The sequence below is a fragment of the Strigops habroptila genome, chromosome 3 (assembly GCF_004027225.2).
Source record: "Strigops habroptila isolate Jane chromosome 3, bStrHab1.2.pri, whole genome shotgun sequence".
NCBI classification, from domain to species: domain Eukaryota; kingdom Metazoa; phylum Chordata; class Aves; order Psittaciformes; family Psittacidae; genus Strigops; species Strigops habroptila.
Window position 1 is genome coordinate 3,952,929 of NC_044279.2, and position 18,827 is coordinate 3,971,755.

Sequence of the window (18,827 nt, forward strand, 5' to 3'; positions counted from 1 at the left end):
GTGAGTGCAGAATTAACGTGGGGATTTGGTATTGCTGTTGCCACTGGGATTTAAAGTGGCTTTCTTTATGTGAGCTACATGGATCATCCGATAGTGTTTGCTGTTTGGTGTTAAACCATCCTGCCAAAATAAAGTTTACTTTGCGTTTATTGCTGTTTGTCTCTATTTCCATGGTCACATGCACCTTCAAAAAAGGTTATTGCAGGGGGTCATTATAGAGCCAAATATCACATTCAGACCATGAAATGAGTGATTCACATCATCTTTTCAAGAGTGGGTCTGTGTTCCCCAACCACCACACAGGACTCAGAACTGGGGGGGGGGTTATCCATTGCGGGAGACCCCAGACCCCACATCATCACTGTATTGCCTCATTGCACGACCCCCAGCTCACATCAGGGACTGGATTCCAGGCATGAGGAAGGAAATAAAGCTCAAAGTGCCGATTACACTCGACATGCGTTGTGAAAACCAAAAGGAATTCGGATTTCTTTGGGACTAAGGAAGCCAGGAGCCCAAACCTCCTACCCAAGGTGAAAAGCCGTGTGTGCAACTAGCTGTCATCTTTCCGCACTGACCGAATTCACCCCCATACCCTGCTTTGCTGCATTAGGAAGTTGAGCTGTACGGAGCGTGAGGAGCAGCAGCCAGGGCTCTGCTGTGGGTCTGACACCTTAAATAGTGCTGCAGGGGGAGGTCAGCACTCCGAATGCTTCCTCCATTCCCTTCTTTTGGGGCTTAGAGCGCCTTCTCCCACCCCACAGCTCCCACCGAGAGCCCCCCCCCCTTCCCCCGCCCCATACTGGTGCGCACTGGGCGGAGCGGGAGGGAGGGAGGAGGGAGAGAGCTTGTGCTGCGCCCGCCGCCAGGGGGCAGTACAATAGCGGCTCTGTCTCTCAGCTCCTATTGGTCGAGAGGGGGCGTGCGGGCGGCAATGCGCAGGTGCGGCTCCTTCCCGGCTGCCTCAGCGGCCGGCTCATGGCGGCGGCGGCGCGGTGACGGGTGAGTGGCGGGTCCCGGGCCGCGGCCGGGGGTGCCAGCCCGGGGAGGGTGCCCCGGGCTCCGGGAGGGTGTGCGGAGGCAGGGCGGAGCGGGAGGAGCGCGGCTGGCCCCTGTGCAGCGGGCTCGGCAGTGCGGCTGCCCACCTCCGAGGGGTCGGGGCCTGCAGGGGGTGGTCGGGGCCGCTCAGCGACCCAGGCCTCGGGCGCCTCCGGCCGCGCTTGAGGGGGGACATAAGAGCCCGTCGCTGTGTCGGTGCGGGGACAGTCCCTTCGCTGTGTGTGTCCCCCCCGCTGCACCCTTGCAGGCGCTGAGGCACAAAGTCCCTTTCCCGCGGTGGCAGCATCCCCCCTGTATTCCCTATATCCATGCGCGCAGCATCATGTACCCCGAGTGCAGCGTATCTCCCCTGGAATAACACCATTCCCACCGCGTTAACTTTATATTCCTTGTGCCGTGTCTTGTTCTCATCCTGTGCCCATGTTGTTATAACGTGCCTCTGCATGTTTCACCCGTGTGCCCCTATGTTTAATAATCAACAAGTGCAGCCTCCGTTTTATTGCAGTGAACTCTGTTCTGCTGAGTCCTGGTTGTTATATCCCACTGCAGGATTAAATTGTTGGGTTTTTTTAAGTTTGGAGTTATGATATAGTTGCTGCAATTAAGATTTTTTTCTACAGAATGCTTAAATGGGTGTAAGTTATATGTGCAGCAATCATCATCTCCAATACGTGAGGCAGGTTCCCTCAAATATGTGTGTCTGTCAAACCTGTGGGATCAAGATCTTGCTGATGAATCTATAAGCTTTCATTGCAAGACTATTGATAAGTCCTGTTTGATCCTGCAGTAAATTAAGAGGTTAGTTTTGGGGTAAGGATACTGTAATCCAGGCCTATCGGAGATTAAATAAAGAGCTTTAAAAAGGGGCTTTAAACCCCGTAAGTGAGCTTGTTCCACAAGTGATAGACCTCTCATTGCAGTCGCATCTTCTCTTTTTCTGTTCACCTAAGGTGCAGTATCAAAATGATGCATTTCATGTCATGTTTCTGATGTAGTTATCTAGCTAATTTTATATATATATATATATGTGTGGGATGTGTGTGTATATGCAGATGTAAGTTTTATGTGTTTGAGAGGCCTTTAAATGGGCCTCTCAAATACATGGAAATAATGGCTTAATAATATTATGACAAGGGTATTTGGTATAAGAAAGCTCTTCCTTTACAGTGATGCAAAAATTAGTGACATTTAATAAGATGATTGGAATGTTGATACGTTTTTAAGGTCAGCAGAGACAATAATTCCTTTGTGTCTGATTCTGAAGTCCTGAGGCTTGTGTGGTGCACAGAGTGTCACTTCTCTAAAGCCTGAAATTACGGATATCTAATGCTACAAATGTAATTTTAGGAACTTCCCAACATTTGTAATGCTTAAACAATATTCATTACTTTTCAAACAGTTACTTTTAAGCAGCCTTACTGTAGTTACGTGTATTTGCTACTAGCCTAAGTAAGATTTGATTACTTCAGATTTTCTCTGGCTTGAAAAACAAATAAATATCAGAATATGGTGTACAAACAAACTAGTAGCAAATAAGCCCTGGCGTGAGTTTGTTGTGTCATCTGGAATTTGTCTTTTTGTCTTCTAGTTTTCAATTGAAGAGAAAATGTCACTTTACGATGACTTGGGAGTTGAGACCAGTGATTCTAAAACAGAAGGCTGGTCCAAAAACTTCAAACTACTACAGTCTCAGTTGCAGGTGAAGAAAGCAGCTCTCACACAAGCAAAGGTATAGTCCCTGTGTATTTTTTGCTTTCTGTTATTCAAACTTCTTTTCTGTTTGGAGCGCTGAAGAAGGTTTGTCACCTTAGAATACCAGTTTGGGGTACTTTTGCTGCGATTTGGCTATGAGTTTGTAGCAAGGAGCCTTGCAAAACTGAGGGGAGGAGAGGCAAGATGCAAATTTCTTAAAGTCTGTTAGAGGCAAATTGCAAAATTAACATTAAAATTGAATGAAGAAGTGATGCAGATCTTTTAAGTAGCAGAGCTAAAAGCTGAAATTCAGATCTGACTTTAAAGATAATGATATTAAGTTGGGGTTTTTTAAAGTAAGGGTCATGCTGTGCTTGATGGTTGGCCATACTCCATCGTTTTATGCTTTTTATGCTATTTAAAGGTTTTGGTTCTAAAGTGCAAATCGTTTTGCATTAGAAATGTCTGCAGAAAGTATTTCCAATATACATAAAAGGGAGAAAGAGTGCAAACTAATTCCTTGAGCCTAAACTGTGACAGAGCCATTTTCTCTTTTTATTCCTATACTATTTCATCCTCTTTTCTTCAAGCAGTGTTGATTCAGGCAGGACACATGTGTTCTTTGTGGTGTGCAGCTTCTAGAGTGAGATTACTTGATTAAAAATAAGTAGCAGCATAGGTACTGAACACTTCAGTAGGCACAGCATTTTTTCCCTGGAATTCCTCCTGGTTTATGCTGCTGAAATTGAGAGCAGGATTTAGTTGATAACTGGAACAACCTGCATGAATGAAATCTAAATGACTATTAGATATATTCTGTTCTTTGTCTCAACTTATATGCAGTGTGTGCATAAACTAATAGAAGAATAGAATAAGATTTGAAAACTCAGAGTTCAGAATAGATTAAGACATTTTATCAGATGATAGAATATGAAAACCAGTGTATTTTTGGAATAAGTCTCAGCCCCTTCTTAAAAAAACCATTTGGTTCAAACTCATCTGAAAAGGTTGTCTGAATTTTTAAGGTGTCTTTCTGGTCCTAGTCCAAACCTAGAAGCATTCACCTACCATTGTACGTTCAAGTGCACACACAAGCAAAGTTTGATCTCGCTTGAAAAGAGGAAGATAGACACTGGTTTCATGGAAGCTTTCTTTGAAATATTCCATCAGATCTGTATTTGTGTAGCAGCTCTTCAACCATAGTTGGCAAGAATCTGACTCGGAACTGAGAGCCTTTGCCACCACTAAAACATGACATAAACTTAGTTATCCACGTCAAGGTCCATTAGAAATCATAGAATCACAGAATGGTTTCCATAGAATGGAAAGGACCTGAAGATCACCTAGTTCCAACCCCCTGCCATGAGCAGGGATACCTTCCACTAGACCATGTTGCCCAAAGTTCTGTCCAACCTGGCCTTGAACACTGCCAGGGATGGAGCATTTAACACTTCTTTGGGCAACTTATTCCAGTGCCTCACCATGCTCACAGTAAAGAACTCCTTCCTTATATCTAACCTGAACTTCCCCTGTTTCCGTTTGAACCCATCACCCCTTGTCCTATCACTCCAGTCCCTGATGAACAGTCCCTCTCCAGCATCCTCGTAGCCCCCTTCAGACACTGGAAGCTGCTCTGAGGTCTCCACACAGCTTCTCTTCTCCAGGCTGAACAGCCCCAACTCTCTCAGCCTGTCTCCATACGGGAGGTGCTCCGGCCCCTGGTCATCCTCATAGCCTCCTCTGGACTTGCTCCAACAACTCCATGTCCTTCTTATGCTGAGGACACCAGAACTGCACACATTGTCCAAGTGGGGTCTCAAAAGAGCAGAAATGTTGAGAATTACTGTATTTTGGTAAACTGAAGAGAAATGATTTATTGAGCTTTGCACAGTGAAGAATTTGAGACAGTGGTTTTCATACTTTTACCAAAAAAATCAGAGATACCAGCTACAAATATATAAAACTAGCTGCTGATTTATCTGTTTGAGACATTTTGTGTTTTGGTGATGTTTTTCAGAGTCAGAGAACAAAACAAAGCACAGTCCTTGCTCCAGTGATTGACCTGAAACGAGGAGGCTCTTCTGATGAGAGACAGATTGTGGATACACCACCTCATGTAGCAGCTGGCTTAAAGGTAAGACCAAGGCAGCTAAAAAGTCCATCTGTTAACTAATGGTTTAGAATTTGAATTATTTGGCTGCAGTCTGTATTTTTATTTTTCATCATCTTTCCTAGTTCTGAAATTGATTTCCTCTGCTCAGAGCATCATTAATTAGTTAACATTTCAGCTTCATACAGACTTTCCATGTGCTACAACATGGAATTACCAATATTAAGGTGCAGTTAAAATAAAACAGTGTCCCTGGTATATTTCCCCTGATGAGCTTGAAGGTACTTTGCAAGTTTGGTCAGGTAAATAATGAATGTAATTGTGATTGCACCAGTGTTGGAACTGGACCTGTGTATCAATCAACTTAAAAAGAAAAGCCACCTAACCTTTTAAAATGGATTTCTCATGGTAAGGAATCAAAAGAAACTTTCTCCTTGAAACTTTTTCAAACATGGTGGTTCTGAAACAGAACTGTAGAATGGTTTGGGTTGGAAAGGACCTTAAGATCATCTAGTTCCAAACCCATGCCAAGGGGCAGCCTTCCACTAGAGCAGGTTGCTCCAAGCCCCTGTGTCCAACCTGGCCTTGAACACTGCCAGGGATGGGGCAGCCACAGCTTCTCTGGGCACCCTGTGCCAGCGCCTCAGCACCCTCACAGGGAAGAACTTCTCCCTTATATCTAACCTGAACTTCCCCTCTTTCATGTTTGAACCCATCACCCCTTGTCGTATCAGTCCAGTCCCTGATGAAGAGTCCCTCTCCAGCATCCTTGTAGCACCCTTCAGACACTGGAAGCTGCTCTGAGGTCTCCACGCAGCTTCTCTTCTCCAGGCTGAACACCCCCAGTGCTCTCAGCCTGTCTTCATAGGGGAGGTGCTCCAGCCCCTGATCATCCTCATGGCACTAAATAGTTCTTTCAGATGAGGGTGGAACAGTGTGTGAACCTCTATCTGTGTTATATTAATAGCAGGTGATGAAAAAGACTGATGAGGTTGTGTGGGAAGACCCCTTGCAGTTGGTTGCAAGAGCAAGTTGCCCTGATACTTCTAGTAGTGAATTATGGAGGTTTGAAAAATTCTTGTCCATGCTGATGTGCTGCTGCGTTGTATTTGGTAGGGGAAGAGGTGGGGGCAATTCTTTCTTCATGGAAAAATTTGAGATAGTGAAAGCCTGGGTGGAATCTTAATTTTAAGTGAAGCAAAGATTTCTTCTGGTACCAGTGGGATTAGGGTATTACCTGCCATTATTAAAGTCAGGAACTGAGGTTTGTGGTGTTGAGAGTGAGAAGGAAGTGTTAAATTACTGGTTTCCAACTGGATGCTTTCAGATCTCAGCTGAAAAAGTCCTTTTTCTTTCTTTAAGGATCCTGTACCCAGCGGTTTTTCTGCAGGAGATGTGTTGATTCCTTTGGCTGATGAATATGATCCCATGTTCCCAAATGACTATGAAAAAGTGGTAAAACGTCAAAGAGAGGAACGACAGAGGCAGCGTGAGCTGGAGAGGCAGAAGGAGATTGAAGAAAGAGAAAAGTAAGACTTTTGTTTAAACTCATGACATATTGACAGTTACATAAAGAACTGACGCATCAATTTGTTTATTTTTATCCCTCTAAACAGGGAAATTCTTAAAGCTTTTGTGAAGAAAACTGTGCTTTTAGAAACAAGCACAATGTTTTAGTGCGTTGTATGTTGTAATACTCTTGCTGAATCGACTGGCAGTGCAAAAATTACAACATTTATCATGTTAACAGCCTCTTTGGCTGAAAGATATATGTCAACTTTCTCTATATCTTCTTTATTTTGACAGTAGCAGTAGGATTTGAATACTTAATGCATCATTATCAGACTTTGACCTTTAGAGTATTGTCAGTATAACTTGGCTACAGAAATACCTTCCAACATTCAGTGATGAACCATCACTTCTGTGTTTAAATACTACAAAATGATACATAATGCATCCAGTTTTAAAGATGTGGCTAGCACAGCCTACGAGAGGCATAGTTACACTTTATTAACAGTCTGCATTCACTTCAAGTGAGTTAATTGTGTATTTATTACCTCTTTGTCTCTGTACAAAGGAAAACACTACTCACTTTTAATTACTTTAATACCATTTCCACGGAATAAGAAATCTGTCTAATCATATTAAAGAAGTTGAATGCAGGTTCAGTGTCCTATTGAAATAGGTGGGAAAACATCTGCCAGCCAGGCAGTGAGATTATATTTGCCTATTTTAAGTGAAATAAATAAGCCAGCTTCATCGTGGTATGATTCATCTCAAGTCTATGGAATTACAAGAGGGTTATTCTGTCACCCTTTTTAGATCATGGAAATTGATATTTTTAGCCATTTGGCCTTCTCTGTTCTCTCTTGGTTCTATCTTTGTTGATCTGGTGGAGGAGGAATGCCTCAGGCTCTGTCAGGATGTCAGTAAATCCGAGCTGTCATTTCCACAGCTTCCATGTTGATCGCTCTTCAGTCATGCTCGTGCTTGTTGTATGTGGGCCAAAAGGGTAATCTTTATATATAACATTAGAGAGAGGAAGTGAAAAACACATCATACACTCTGATTTGAAATTGGGGAAACAATCTTAGCCAAGGCTGCGTCAGCTGGATGCTTTGTAATAACTTGGGTGTTAGAGTGTAGGTTTGGTTTAAATTCACAGTGCAGAGATTCAGAATAGTAGAGCTGTTTTTAGCATCCTGTAGCACAGTTTTGGTGGCTGTGCTGGCAATGAGATCTGATTTATGCTCCACACTGTGCTCCTAACAGTTTGGGAAAACTACTTTTCCTTTTCCTGAAGTATCAAAGTGAGTAATTTCACGATCACAATAAATAACAGCTGACGTGCAAAGGATTCTTGAAGCATTTCTCACCTAATGTTAAATATGTTTTAATAGACTTGCTGGAATCTTATTTAATCACCAAGCTACTCAATAACCTGATTGTTTTGGTTTTCTTCAATTGACTGAGTAAATGATCTGTATAGCCTGTGATGGGGAATGTAAAAGGGATTCTGTTCAAAGCAGAGTGATTAATTAATGTCTCTTACCTTGTAATCTATTCCATCCAACACCTCTTCCATTGTAGTCATTCAGTCACCATAGTCACTTTGGACTAGATTTATTCAGATGCTTCCTCATTTCCATACATTCTTCTTGGCTGACTTGCAAGTGGAAAATGATCTTGCTTTGGATCTATCTTAATTTTACAGCAAGTACTCCATGAGGATAAAAGCAAAGAAACAAAAAGTGAAGGTTTTCCGTGAAGGTGTAAGCGAAAACATTATAAAATGCCCATTGAAATGGAGCAGTATAATTCACACTGCAAAGGTGGTATCACAAATGAAAGCAAAGAGTTAACTTTGATGGTTTCTAACTTACTGTGTTTCCTAGAAGACGTAAAGACAGACATGAAGCCAGTGGCTTTTCAAGACGACCAGATCCAGATTCTGATGAAGATGAAGATTATGAAAGGGAGAGACGAAAAAGAAGTAAGGGAGCTGTTTGGGTTTTTGATGGGGAAAGAGGAGAAAAAGAGATGGGGGGAATTCACAGTCCTGTTCCATGGATTGTTTGTGTCTCTGTTCTCAGCTGAGGAGTGTACTGTTATTTCTGAGCCTTTAGAATAACCCTTGCATTTTATTACAACCATAACTGTTGTTATGCAGAAAACTGTTCTTTCCATGGAGGCTAAATTACTTGTGGAAAGACCTCTTTTTACATTAGTTTGTAGATAACCTGGTTTAAGTTTCTGCATGGTGTAGGTTCCAGGAAGGGGGTGAGGCATGAGAGAAAATCAGGCTGTGAGGATCATTGTTAATCTACTACTAAAGCTGACTGTTCCTGCATTTGTTATTTCAGTGCCCTTAGAACTAGTTAGATGATGTGGATCTGGGTGATGAGATGTGTCTTTGCATATTTGTTCAGCCTGGAGAAGAGAAGCTGCGTGGAGACCTCAGAGCAGCTTCCAGGGTCTGAAGGGGACTACGAGGATGCTGGAGAGGGACTCTTCATCAGGGACTGGAGCGATAGGACAAGGGGTGATGGGTTCAAACAGAAACAGGGGAAGTTCAGGTTAGATAGAAGGAAGAAGTTCTTTACTGTGAGGGTGGTGAGGCACTGGAATGGGTTGCCCAAAGAAGTGGTAAATGCTCCATCCCTGGCAGTGTTCAAGGCCAGGTTGGACAGAGCCTTGGGTGACATGGTCTAGTGTGAGGTGTTCCTGCCCATGGCACGCGGTTGGAACTGGATGATCTTAAGCTCTTTTCCAACCCAAATCATTCTGTGATTCTATAAACAAAATTAAATTCTATTCTCTTTCAGCAGCAAAATTACAGTAAATAATTCAGGTCTGGTGTTATTCTAAAAAAGAAAATTTCTGACAGGGGACATGAAAAACATTTGCTCTGCCTCGAAAGTTATGGGACTACATTAGAATATTGCTCATTAAGATATAGAAGAGGCTTTATACTTTATTGTTTTGAAAGTGTAGTCAATCTTGAACAGAGCATCTTTCTCATTTGGTTTGAACAGTTTTAGAACTGAAGGTTTGTTTCACTGTAGTCTTTAATTTTGAAATCCTGTGAAATGTGTTTATGATAGGCACCACATGTAGTAGTACATCACTGCAGTCTGATGTTGTCTCCCTTGATGTGCTTTTCATTCAGTTCTAGCTCACCAGCGTTGAAGCTTCTCAGACTGGTCTCTTGCTGCTTTTCTTTTGATAGAGATGTGTGTTAAGAATTGGCTGGTCAGGAGCCAGCAGCTGTCTTGAGATTCGGTGAAGCTATTTCGAGCAGTAGAACATAATCATACAAATGGTGTTATCTTCCATTTTGCTTATAGGTATGGGAGGAGCTGCCATTGCACCACCCACTTCTCTTGTTGAGAAGGACAAAGAACGTGAGTACATCAGAATCCTGTTCTCTAAAACTTAGTGTTTATTCTGTTCAGTCATCCTGATGTTCTTCCCACACAATTCTTTGTGGCAGAGTTCTTTGTTGATGGGGGAAGCTGTGGGAAACCTGCAACGCTACTGTGCTTCACATCTCTGTTCCAAAGGATTCCTTCTGTATTGCTAGAGAAGTGGTTTGGCAAGCTGGTCTGTTCTAACCATGCTCAGTTACTCATTTCAGATGTGAAAGAAGAAACGTTGCAGACAGGTTCCTCTGGGTAGACTAGAAACCTCCACAGCATGGAGAGGGATTTTTTCTGTTACCTTTTGCTTTAGGAGGTACTTTATGAATATCTTTTCTGAAGGGGTTACACACCACAGACAGAACTTTGTAAGTTTTTGAGGGACACAGTATTTGCTAAAGATGTGTGTGCACCAGGTTTCTCTTAACCACTAGATGGCATAATCTCGCTGTAAGAACAAACCCATTCCCTCTTTTCGCTTGCTTAATGGTCTTAAATTTGTCAATTAAAATATGGAACAGTATGTGACGTGCGTTAAGAAATAATGAGGAAAAAGAATCTTGTGCACACAAACTTTCCTTTGGGAGTCCTGCTTTTATTTATGGGAAGATTCAAGTTTACCAAAAACGAAGCTTGGCAGCGTGAGCGAATGATAGAATAGTGAAAGCATTTGAAGTGTGCAAACATTCAAAACAGAAAGAGGTTGTTTTGAATAAATAATTAAGAGCAATTGAGTGGTGTCAAGGAAAAGTAAATAGAGGCTGGAAATGGTAGAAGTATCCTGAGGGAGAGAGCTTTTAAAAATCTGACATGATCTCACAAGGAATCCTTTGTGCAGTTTGTTACTTGATGCTCAAAGCTGGGCTGGAAAAACCTGAGGAAAATCCTGCTGTAGCAGAAGTCCCATAGTCCAGTGGATCTGCTGCTTAAACAGGGATTGGATTTTGCTCATACAACATCCCCAAATGTTACATCTGACATTGTATTTGGTAAGGGACAACTACTGGATCAGCAGAAAATAATCTGAAATGATGTCAGTATAAAGTCCATAAGTACTTTCAGAAGTGTGCTCCTGATATTTCCTGGTTTTTCTCTTTACATGTGACTTGTCAGTGGAAGGTAGTTTAATAATCTCATCAGTATGATTGAGATACCTGTGTAGAGATGCATATATATATATATAGTCATCCCAACATCATAGAAGTTTCAGTTCAGAAATTGACAGATCTCTTAAGATTATATAAATACTTTGCTTTGAGTTACATTCATTCTTTTTAAGACTGCTTTCTCTTTTGTGTACATCTCCAGTGCACTTTTCTTCACAGTCCTAAGGCCCCAAGCTGTGTGCATTGATCCATTTTTGTTGTAATTCTGTTCCTGATGGATGAGGCTTTTAAGTCTGCTTGCCCTCCGTCTGGATAAACTCATAGTGCAGGTGGCCTCTTAATGTTTCTTTTTTCTCCATTTGATAAGAGGTTAATAAATGCATTATAGACCTGTGGATACAAACTCACTTTATATCCAATGAGGAGAATTGGGATAACTTTTGTTTCTGAGAAAGAGAGAGGTGAGGGGATGTTAAAGCAATATGTGCAAAGCAAACATTCTTCTGATGTGGATTTATGTAGAAGACTTTTCTTGTTTGTTAGTATTAAAGCAGAAGAAAGTACAACTTGCAGATGAAGAGCTGTCTGTAAATGTGTTAAACTGAAGGCACAGTACTCCAGTATTCATAACAAGTAAAGTAGTTCATGCAAAGTATTTTACTGAAAACCCAAATGTCTCTGTTTTCTTCAGCTGTATCATCATTTCCATATGAAGAGGAGTCGAGACCACGGCCACCATCTTCCAAAGCAGCTATTCCTCCTCCAGTGTATGATGAGCCAGAAAGACCTCGTTCCCCCACAGGACCTAGCAACTCTTTCCTTGCTAACATGGGGTAAATGATTGACTTATGCTCATTTTGTGGAAAAAGGTGGTGGAAACCAAAAGTTAAAATAGTTTGTCAATAGAGAAGAACACATCCCACCACAAGTCAGAGTGCATATAGTCCTAACTGGCACGATACAGGAAAAGCTGTGGATTTACTTGATGGAGAGAAATGCATTTGAGGTGGTTGTGTTCAAGGCTTTGCTTTTAAGCGAGTTCTGGAGCCACACTCTGGTATAAAGTGTTTATGGCTTTTACAAGCCAAGCTAATACAGTACACAGGAAATCACAGATGGCATGTTAGTTCCTCTAGGTTTCTTTTCCAGCTTTGTCTTAAATATGCTACATACCAGGGGGCAAATCATTTCAGCTCTGCTTTGTTTGTTCAAAAATTCAGAGCATATTTGCAGGAATGTAGCAGCTGTGGCTGCAAATCTGTCCAGTTACTTTGCTGCCTTGAATTAGCATCATGTGTCATTTTTGTGTTACCACTGTGGCAACAAGGAGAAGTCGAATTTATAGCTAAAAGCATCTTGAGATCTCATTTGAAAGGTGGAGCGGTTAGCTGTGGTACTCTCAACAGTTGCATTGGGTGCTGTGGAAATGCAGCCTCAGTGTAATCAAAGGTTATTACACTGCATTTCCATTTTGGAGATGATTTTTAATGCATTTTTTAATAGAAACACTTTGTGCAGCAAAAGGATTACCAAAGTCAGGACTGTTGGACCACTTTATGCATTGTTACCACCTCTAGTTAACAATACCCTGGGACCTTCATACCTTCACTTCATGGAAGGAAGTGCTAAATATAAGACCTAAACTGCCTTACTTTGATCACACAATTGGCTACTGTTAGTTCTGTGACTCAGTGTCTTAACCTTTCAGCATTACATAGCCAGACTTTGTGGCCTTTTTTAATGTGTCTTTGTATGTTTCATGTGGTATGCTTGGAAAATAGTCATGTAGTCACTGATCCTGCTTTGTCTGTGCAGTCTTATGTGCCTATTGATAAAATGGGGGTGACTGAGCATAGAATATTTACTGTGGTTTAAACTAGTAAACCATGGCATGCTTTTTGTGTCTTTAGCTATGGTCTCCAAAGAAATGTCAACATGTGTAGGTATATTTTGATTCTGAACATTCATTCAGTGGGAGTTTCAAAACCTGTTAGTGGAGATGCTTTTTGTAAGGTACTTAAGGGGGAATGGTTTTAAACTAAAAGAGCGAAGATTCAGATAGGATATTGGGAAGAAATTCTTCCCTGTGAGGGTGCTGAGGTGCTGGCACAGGTTGCCCAGAGAAGCTGTGGCTGCCCCATCCCTGGCAGTGTTCAAGGCCAGGTTGGACACAGGGCCTTGGAGCAACCTGCTCTAGTGGAAGGTGTCCCTGCCCGTGGCAGGGGGTTGGAGTTGGATGAGCTTTAAGCTCCCTTCCAACCCAAACCACTCTGCGATTTTACTGCCTCGATATATTCCTGAAAATTCATAAAGATGAGATGTGTTTAAATTAATACTGAGGATATCCAGATTTGTTATAGGAAGGGCTGGCAAAGCTATGTCTTCTGGAGCTAACGCCAACTTGGAACTAACAGTGGAATCTGATCAATGTGGGAATTAGATTGTTCCACATCTGCCTTTTCTCTCAAGCTTTTGATACCAGCCACTGAAAAAGATAAGAAACTGGAGTAAATAGACCTTCATCTAATCTGATTTGTGATCTATTGTCAGCAGCCTGATCTAGTGGAAGGTGTCCCTGCCCATGGCAGTGGGGTTGGACTAGATGGTGTTTAAACATCTCTTCCCACCCAAACCATTGTATTGAGTGTATGATGCTGACTTGCACCGTAAATGGAAGCTGGGTTGTATCTGTAATAAAATGAACAATTTTCTTTAGTCAATTTCTCTGACAACTCTTCCATCCAATTCAGAGGAAACACTTTTCATCCTCACAGGGTGCTGTCAAATTGTTAGGTTGTAAAGTCCTATAGAACCTCTTATGTTTTCAGTCTCTGTGTAATGAGATTTTTAGGAGGTAGAATCTTCAAGCACTTGGGAAAAAAGCAGTGTTAATGTTTTGTGGAAGAAACCTTTCCTAACTGATGCTTTTTCTCTTTGCAGTGGGACAGTGGCTCATAAAATCATGCAGAAGTATGGTTTCAGAGAGGGCCAGGGGCTGGGAAAGCATGAACAGGGGCTGAGCACAGCACTCTCCGTAGAGAAAACAAGCAAGAGGGGTGGCAAGATCATTGTTGGCGATTCTACAGAGAAAGGTAATTTTGTCCTACACCAATAAGTTTGTGAGAAATGGTCAGGGGAAAAAGAATAGTTCAGGCTCAGTGCAAGCTCCTGGATTTATTAGTTTACCATCTGTCCTTGCAGAAAATACTGGTTATAGAGTTGGAAGAATGACTCATATTCCTTCTTGTGGGAATTAATCTTTTTTAATGTATTCCTCTATTCATTTTTTTAGCTCATCCTCCCCTTCCTCCATCAGTTGTCCTCCTTTAGTGTTTGGAAGTTTAGTGTTCTCTTCAAGAGGTGATCCTGCTCTGTTCCTCCTGGCTTCCTCCCTGTCACACGCTTTAGATACTGCTCTCATTCCCTTGTCTGATCTAGAGACAAGACAACATCTAGGCTTATTAGAACAGCAGCTCTGCCTAAGCACAAGTGTTGGAAGTCAGGAGATCTGATTTTTAGTTCTTAGTGAATCTGATACAATTCTGAACTAATGAATTATTATGAAATAATACATTGTCAATGTTCAGCTTAATTCACACTCTGCAGAAGTGATTTTTCTGCTTATTGTCCTTCCAAGTAGCTACAAGTTCTGAATGACTATTCCTCACTAATGAAACTACATCTTGTGGCTTTTATTCCATTGTTTGATAACAGATTCTGATAAAATCCCCCCTATAAGTTTAAGTGAGCTTTAATCTTCAGTTATTCCCTGATTCACTGTTCTATCTTCATAGAAACGGGCAAGAAAGCGGATTCTAACCCGTTGACTGAGATACTGAAATGCCCAACTAAAGTGGTCTTACTAAGGGTAAGTTGGGAGTAAGAGAACATATCTTGGTGCTCGCAGCATCCTTGGTTGAACTGTTTTAAGTCTGTGTTCCTGTTACAATGACTCTGTACAGTTGAAGTGGTTTCGGGCAGCATCTACACAGTACTTTGTGTTCTGGAGAAAATATGTGTCTTTCAGAGATACAACCTGTGACTGTAAATCAATAGTGCTTTAGATTATACAGTTACCTTGTCTTAGTAGTAGGGAACTTCCTGCTTCTGAGGCTCTTGACTGGTAAACAGAAGCTTAAAGTATTTATGGTCACAGTTGCATGCATCTGTGGTTTGTCTACATAATGGTCTGTACTGACTACATCCAGTGAGTTGGGTTTGTTCTTTTAACTTTCAGAACATGGTAGGTGCTGGGGAGGTGGATGAAGACCTAGAAGTGGAGACTAAGGAGGAATGCGAGAAGTATGGCAAGGTTGGGAAATGTGTCATCTTTGAGGTAAGAGATAATCTGTCTCTTTTTGGCTGCCCTGAAAGCAAACTGGGCTCTTGTCCCTCACAACTGGCTTGTTACTGCCTAGGAGAAGGGGTGTAGATTAGGAGATCTCACAGAGTCCTTTCCCGTGTTGTGAGCCTGCATTTTCTGTGTCTGTAAAATACAAACTTAGTGTCAGAAACTGGGCAAAAATCTGTGGGTATTGTGCTTTTGGAACCTTTTTAGTGTTTTCTTTCCACTGCTTCTGTGAACAGCAATTTATAACAGTATTTTTGCTACTGTTCTAATTCTGATCTTGGGTTGTTCTGTTTGTTTACTGGTTTGTTTCAGATTCCTGGTGCCCCTGATGATGAAGCTGTAAGAATATTCCTCGAGTTTGAACGGGTTGAATCTGCCATCAAAGGTAGGCTACTGAATTGTGTCCTGTGAACCTCAGAGTTAACTCCTGTAGAGACATTGAATACTCTCACTGATTAAAGTGGTGATTTTACTGAATTGCTGCTTGCTGACCTGTCGTTGGTTTCACTTTTAGCTGTTGTGGATCTAAATGGAAGATACTTTGGAGGCAGAGTTGTGAAGGCTTGTTTCTACAACCTGGACAAGTTCCGAGTACTGGATCTGGCAGAGCAAGTTTGATTTTAAAAACCTAGCTCGAGGTGGCACTGTTTTGGCAATCATGTTTTCAGCAGTAGGCTGGGAATAAGGAAGAGCAAAGTAGCTTTCCTAGCAAACTGGAAACAAGCCTCATTGAATGGATTTTTCACATTCGTTGTGACTTAACATTTTTCTTTTTTGTAATATAAAGCCCTTTGAAAGTCAGATTCACGTCTGTGTGGTTTTGAATTGCACAATTCTGCTTATTGCTCTGGGGATCTGGATTTTTTTGGAGCTTTCAGACGACGTGGTTCTTTTGAAAACCCACTGCTGAGGAGATGCTTTGTCTGTATTCCTGCTTTCCTTGTTCTGGTGCTTCATCACGGAGTCCCTGTGCTGCCTCCACAATAAGTGGGAAGCTTTGGAAAAGGACTATGTGCTGTCATGCTTCTCTTCCCTGATGGTATCTCTCTGAGTTGCATTACAGCCTTGCTCTTCTAAGTCCTCTGCACACCAGTGATTTGGGGTCGTTGGACAGTTGGCAGCTAGTTTGTTCTTATCTGACTCCAGGACAATACTTTCTATGGAGACTAAAGTAACAAGGAATGAGTCTGTTTTTCTTCCCAAATCCAAAGAATATACACGTTTAACCCAGGGAAATGGAAGGAGGAAGGAATTTAAACTGCTTAGCCATTTGAATCTGAATGACTGGACTGTTAGCAGGAGCTTTGTGCTGTCAGTCTTTGAAGAAATATCCAGGGTTAACTGATTACAGGTTGTTATTGAAATCCCATAGGTAGAACTGAGGGAAACTCATTCTTGTGTCTCAGATTCTCAGTTCCTCTAACATCACACATAACTAACTATTTGTTTCATTGCTTCTAACCTGGCCATTGCTATCTCTCTATATTTCTATATGTGAGGTCAAATAAGACCAGAGTTAGTTTTTTTTCTTCTGAGGAGTGCCAGTGGAACATTTCAAAGGAGGAGGTGATGGAGGAGAGTTCTCATATGTAAATCTGAAGAGTACAAACTAAACTACTAAACACTAGTTTTTGATAATCTAATGTAAAATCATACCTAGCACTCTGCTCCTGATTGATGTTTGCTTTTTGTTTGGGAACAGTATGTGACAAAGAGTTGGCAAGGGGTGGCTATGCAATGATGGCAGTTGTCTCTGTGCTCCATTGCACCTAGGATTGTGCAGATATTGAGATGGAAGTGAGCTCTGAGGGCATTTTAGCTGTTTGAAAGCTGATGCTGATGTCTTCTTCCTGTTATACACATGTATTGGGGGGAGGGGGTATAGACCTGTAGTTGATCAATGCTGTGAATATCTCCAGTTATTGGCCTTTTTATTAAGTTTGGGCTGCAGATCTATATGAGAAACCCTTGGTCTTGTGTTTCACTTATTTTGTCTGCTTGTGTTCCACCAACCTCTGTACAAACATTTGCTTGTAAAACAGAAATCAGTTTTTAAAAAAAACCTTGTATTTTACTTACTGTGTGTTGGCTCCCTTACTACCCTCTTGTGTTGCACAGGGCCTCTCCACAGAGTCACTCGCTGCTGCTGTTGGCAATCGCTGTGATCCACCGTTAGACAACCTCACTGCAGCAGAGGGGAAGAACCAGCCTGACTAATACTAAAACCACAGGACTTGGCAATAACAGAATCTCAGTTCTGTTATTAGCTCTGTTGTTAGTTTTCTGTTCGACTTTGAGCAACATTTTAAAGCCTTTGCTACTATCATAAAATCAGAGAATGGTTTGGGTTGGAAAGGACGTTAAGATCATCCAGTTCCAACCCCCTGCCGTGGGCAAGGACACCTCACACTAGACTATGTCGCCCAAGGCTCTGTCAGCCTGGCCTTGAACACTGCCAGGGATGGAGCATTTACCACCTCTTTGAGCAACCTGTTCCAGTGCCTCAGCACCCTCACAGTAAAGAACTTCTTCTATGTAGTAAAACAAAGAAATTACCTAGTATAAATTAGCATAGATGTACTTGTAAGAGTCAAATAACTTGGGTGGCATGCTGTAGAAAATTAAGCACTGATAACAGATTTAGTGTGATCTGAACTTAGCTTGAAATATAACTCAGCTTTAAGCAACATGATTTATTTATGGCTCTTATTTCAGTGAATACCTCTGTTCTGAATGACTAACTATAAGCATTTCCTGATGTATACAGGCTACTTTTTTGTCTCCTAACCAGCTGTTCCTGCAGTTTTCTCTGTAATCCAGCCTCTGAGCTTCCAGTTTGATGAGATGGAGCTCTTCCATTTGCTGAGAATTGCTCTACCTGCAAGTTTTAAACCATTTAGTTCTAAAACCCCATACTGTGGTTGAAGACTTACAGGTAAAGTTTACCCCTGGGAATGTAGGAGAGAAGACTGGTTCATTTAGTGTTTTGTGTAGGAGATTCATGCTATAAATAAAGTATTTCTCTGTACCATGGGCTCACTAGGACAGCGGAAGTGTTAGTAGACATACACTGCTGTACTTTTCATCTCTTTGTGGGTGCTGTACATGGCAGTTGGAGGTTTGTGAACAGTTATCCTTAGGTTTTTCCACAGGACATGCCAACACATAAGGGATGTGGAAACCTGGAAAGGATCAGACATACTGGCTGAGGTCTTTAGTCAGACCTTTTATGTCATGGATAATGTAGTTGGGAAGTATGGTTCTGCAGATGCACATTCTTCCACTTGGCCTGTGTTGATGTGTTGGCTCAGACTTTCTTGGGTATGGCTGTATCTTGCATGCCTTGAAAAGCGAGTTCTGAATTTACTTCTCTACTTCCTCCCTCCTCTGGAATCTTGTCACTGACTTATATCTATTTCTAGTAGATTCTCAAATTAACACCTCCAGCTCTTCCTGCTTACACATCCTTTTCTTTCCCCCTTCCATGATTCATTGGCGCCCTCTCAAAAGGCTCAGCAGCTCTTAATTTGGAGTTCTTCATTGCAGCTACAAAGTTTTACTTGTTTCTTTGTCTTTTCATACTTGATACT

The 18,827-nt window shown here is 41.8% G+C and overlaps 1 protein-coding gene across 4 annotated transcripts; it reads left to right on the top strand.

Annotated features, from left to right (window-relative positions):
- Nucleotides 1-936: 936 nt before the first annotated feature.
- Nucleotides 937-17,311, top strand: RBM17 (RNA binding motif protein 17). 4 transcript variants are annotated; one of them, XM_030479884.1, is made up of 12 exons: nt 937-1,002; nt 2,648-2,788; nt 4,769-4,885; nt 6,224-6,390; nt 8,257-8,354; nt 9,709-9,765; nt 11,578-11,719; nt 13,827-13,978; nt 14,681-14,754; nt 15,124-15,222; nt 15,550-15,622; nt 15,752-17,311. In XM_030479884.1, exons 2-12 carry the CDS (start codon nt 2,666-2,668, stop codon nt 15,853-15,855), a joined length of 1,206 nt encoding a protein of 401 aa, XP_030335744.1. In that variant the 5' UTR covers nt 937-1,002; nt 2,648-2,665; the 3' UTR covers nt 15,856-17,311. The 4 variants fall into 4 exon arrangements, with proteins under 4 accessions (XP_030335744.1, XP_030335748.1, XP_030335745.1 ...); XM_030479888.1 differs by having other exon boundaries at nt 942-1,002; nt 8,260-8,354; XM_030479885.1 differs by lacking the exon at nt 937-1,002 and adding an exon at nt 1,700-1,857.
- The last annotated feature ends 1,516 nt before the right edge of the window (nt 17,312-18,827 follow it).

Excerpts from the sequence above, each read along its gene's own strand:
- RBM17 (XM_030479884.1), top strand. The coding sequence starts at position 2,666 with ATGTCACTTTACGATGACTTGGGAGTTGAGACCAGTGATTCTAAAACA. Across the intron at positions 2,789-4,768 it reads CAGCTCTCACACAAGCAAAG|AGTCAGAGAACAAAACAAAG; the intron begins GTATAGTCCCTG and ends GATGTTTTTCAG. Across the intron at positions 6,391-8,256 it reads GAGATTGAAGAAAGAGAAAA|AAGACGTAAAGACAGACATG; the intron begins GTAAGACTTTTG and ends TGTGTTTCCTAG.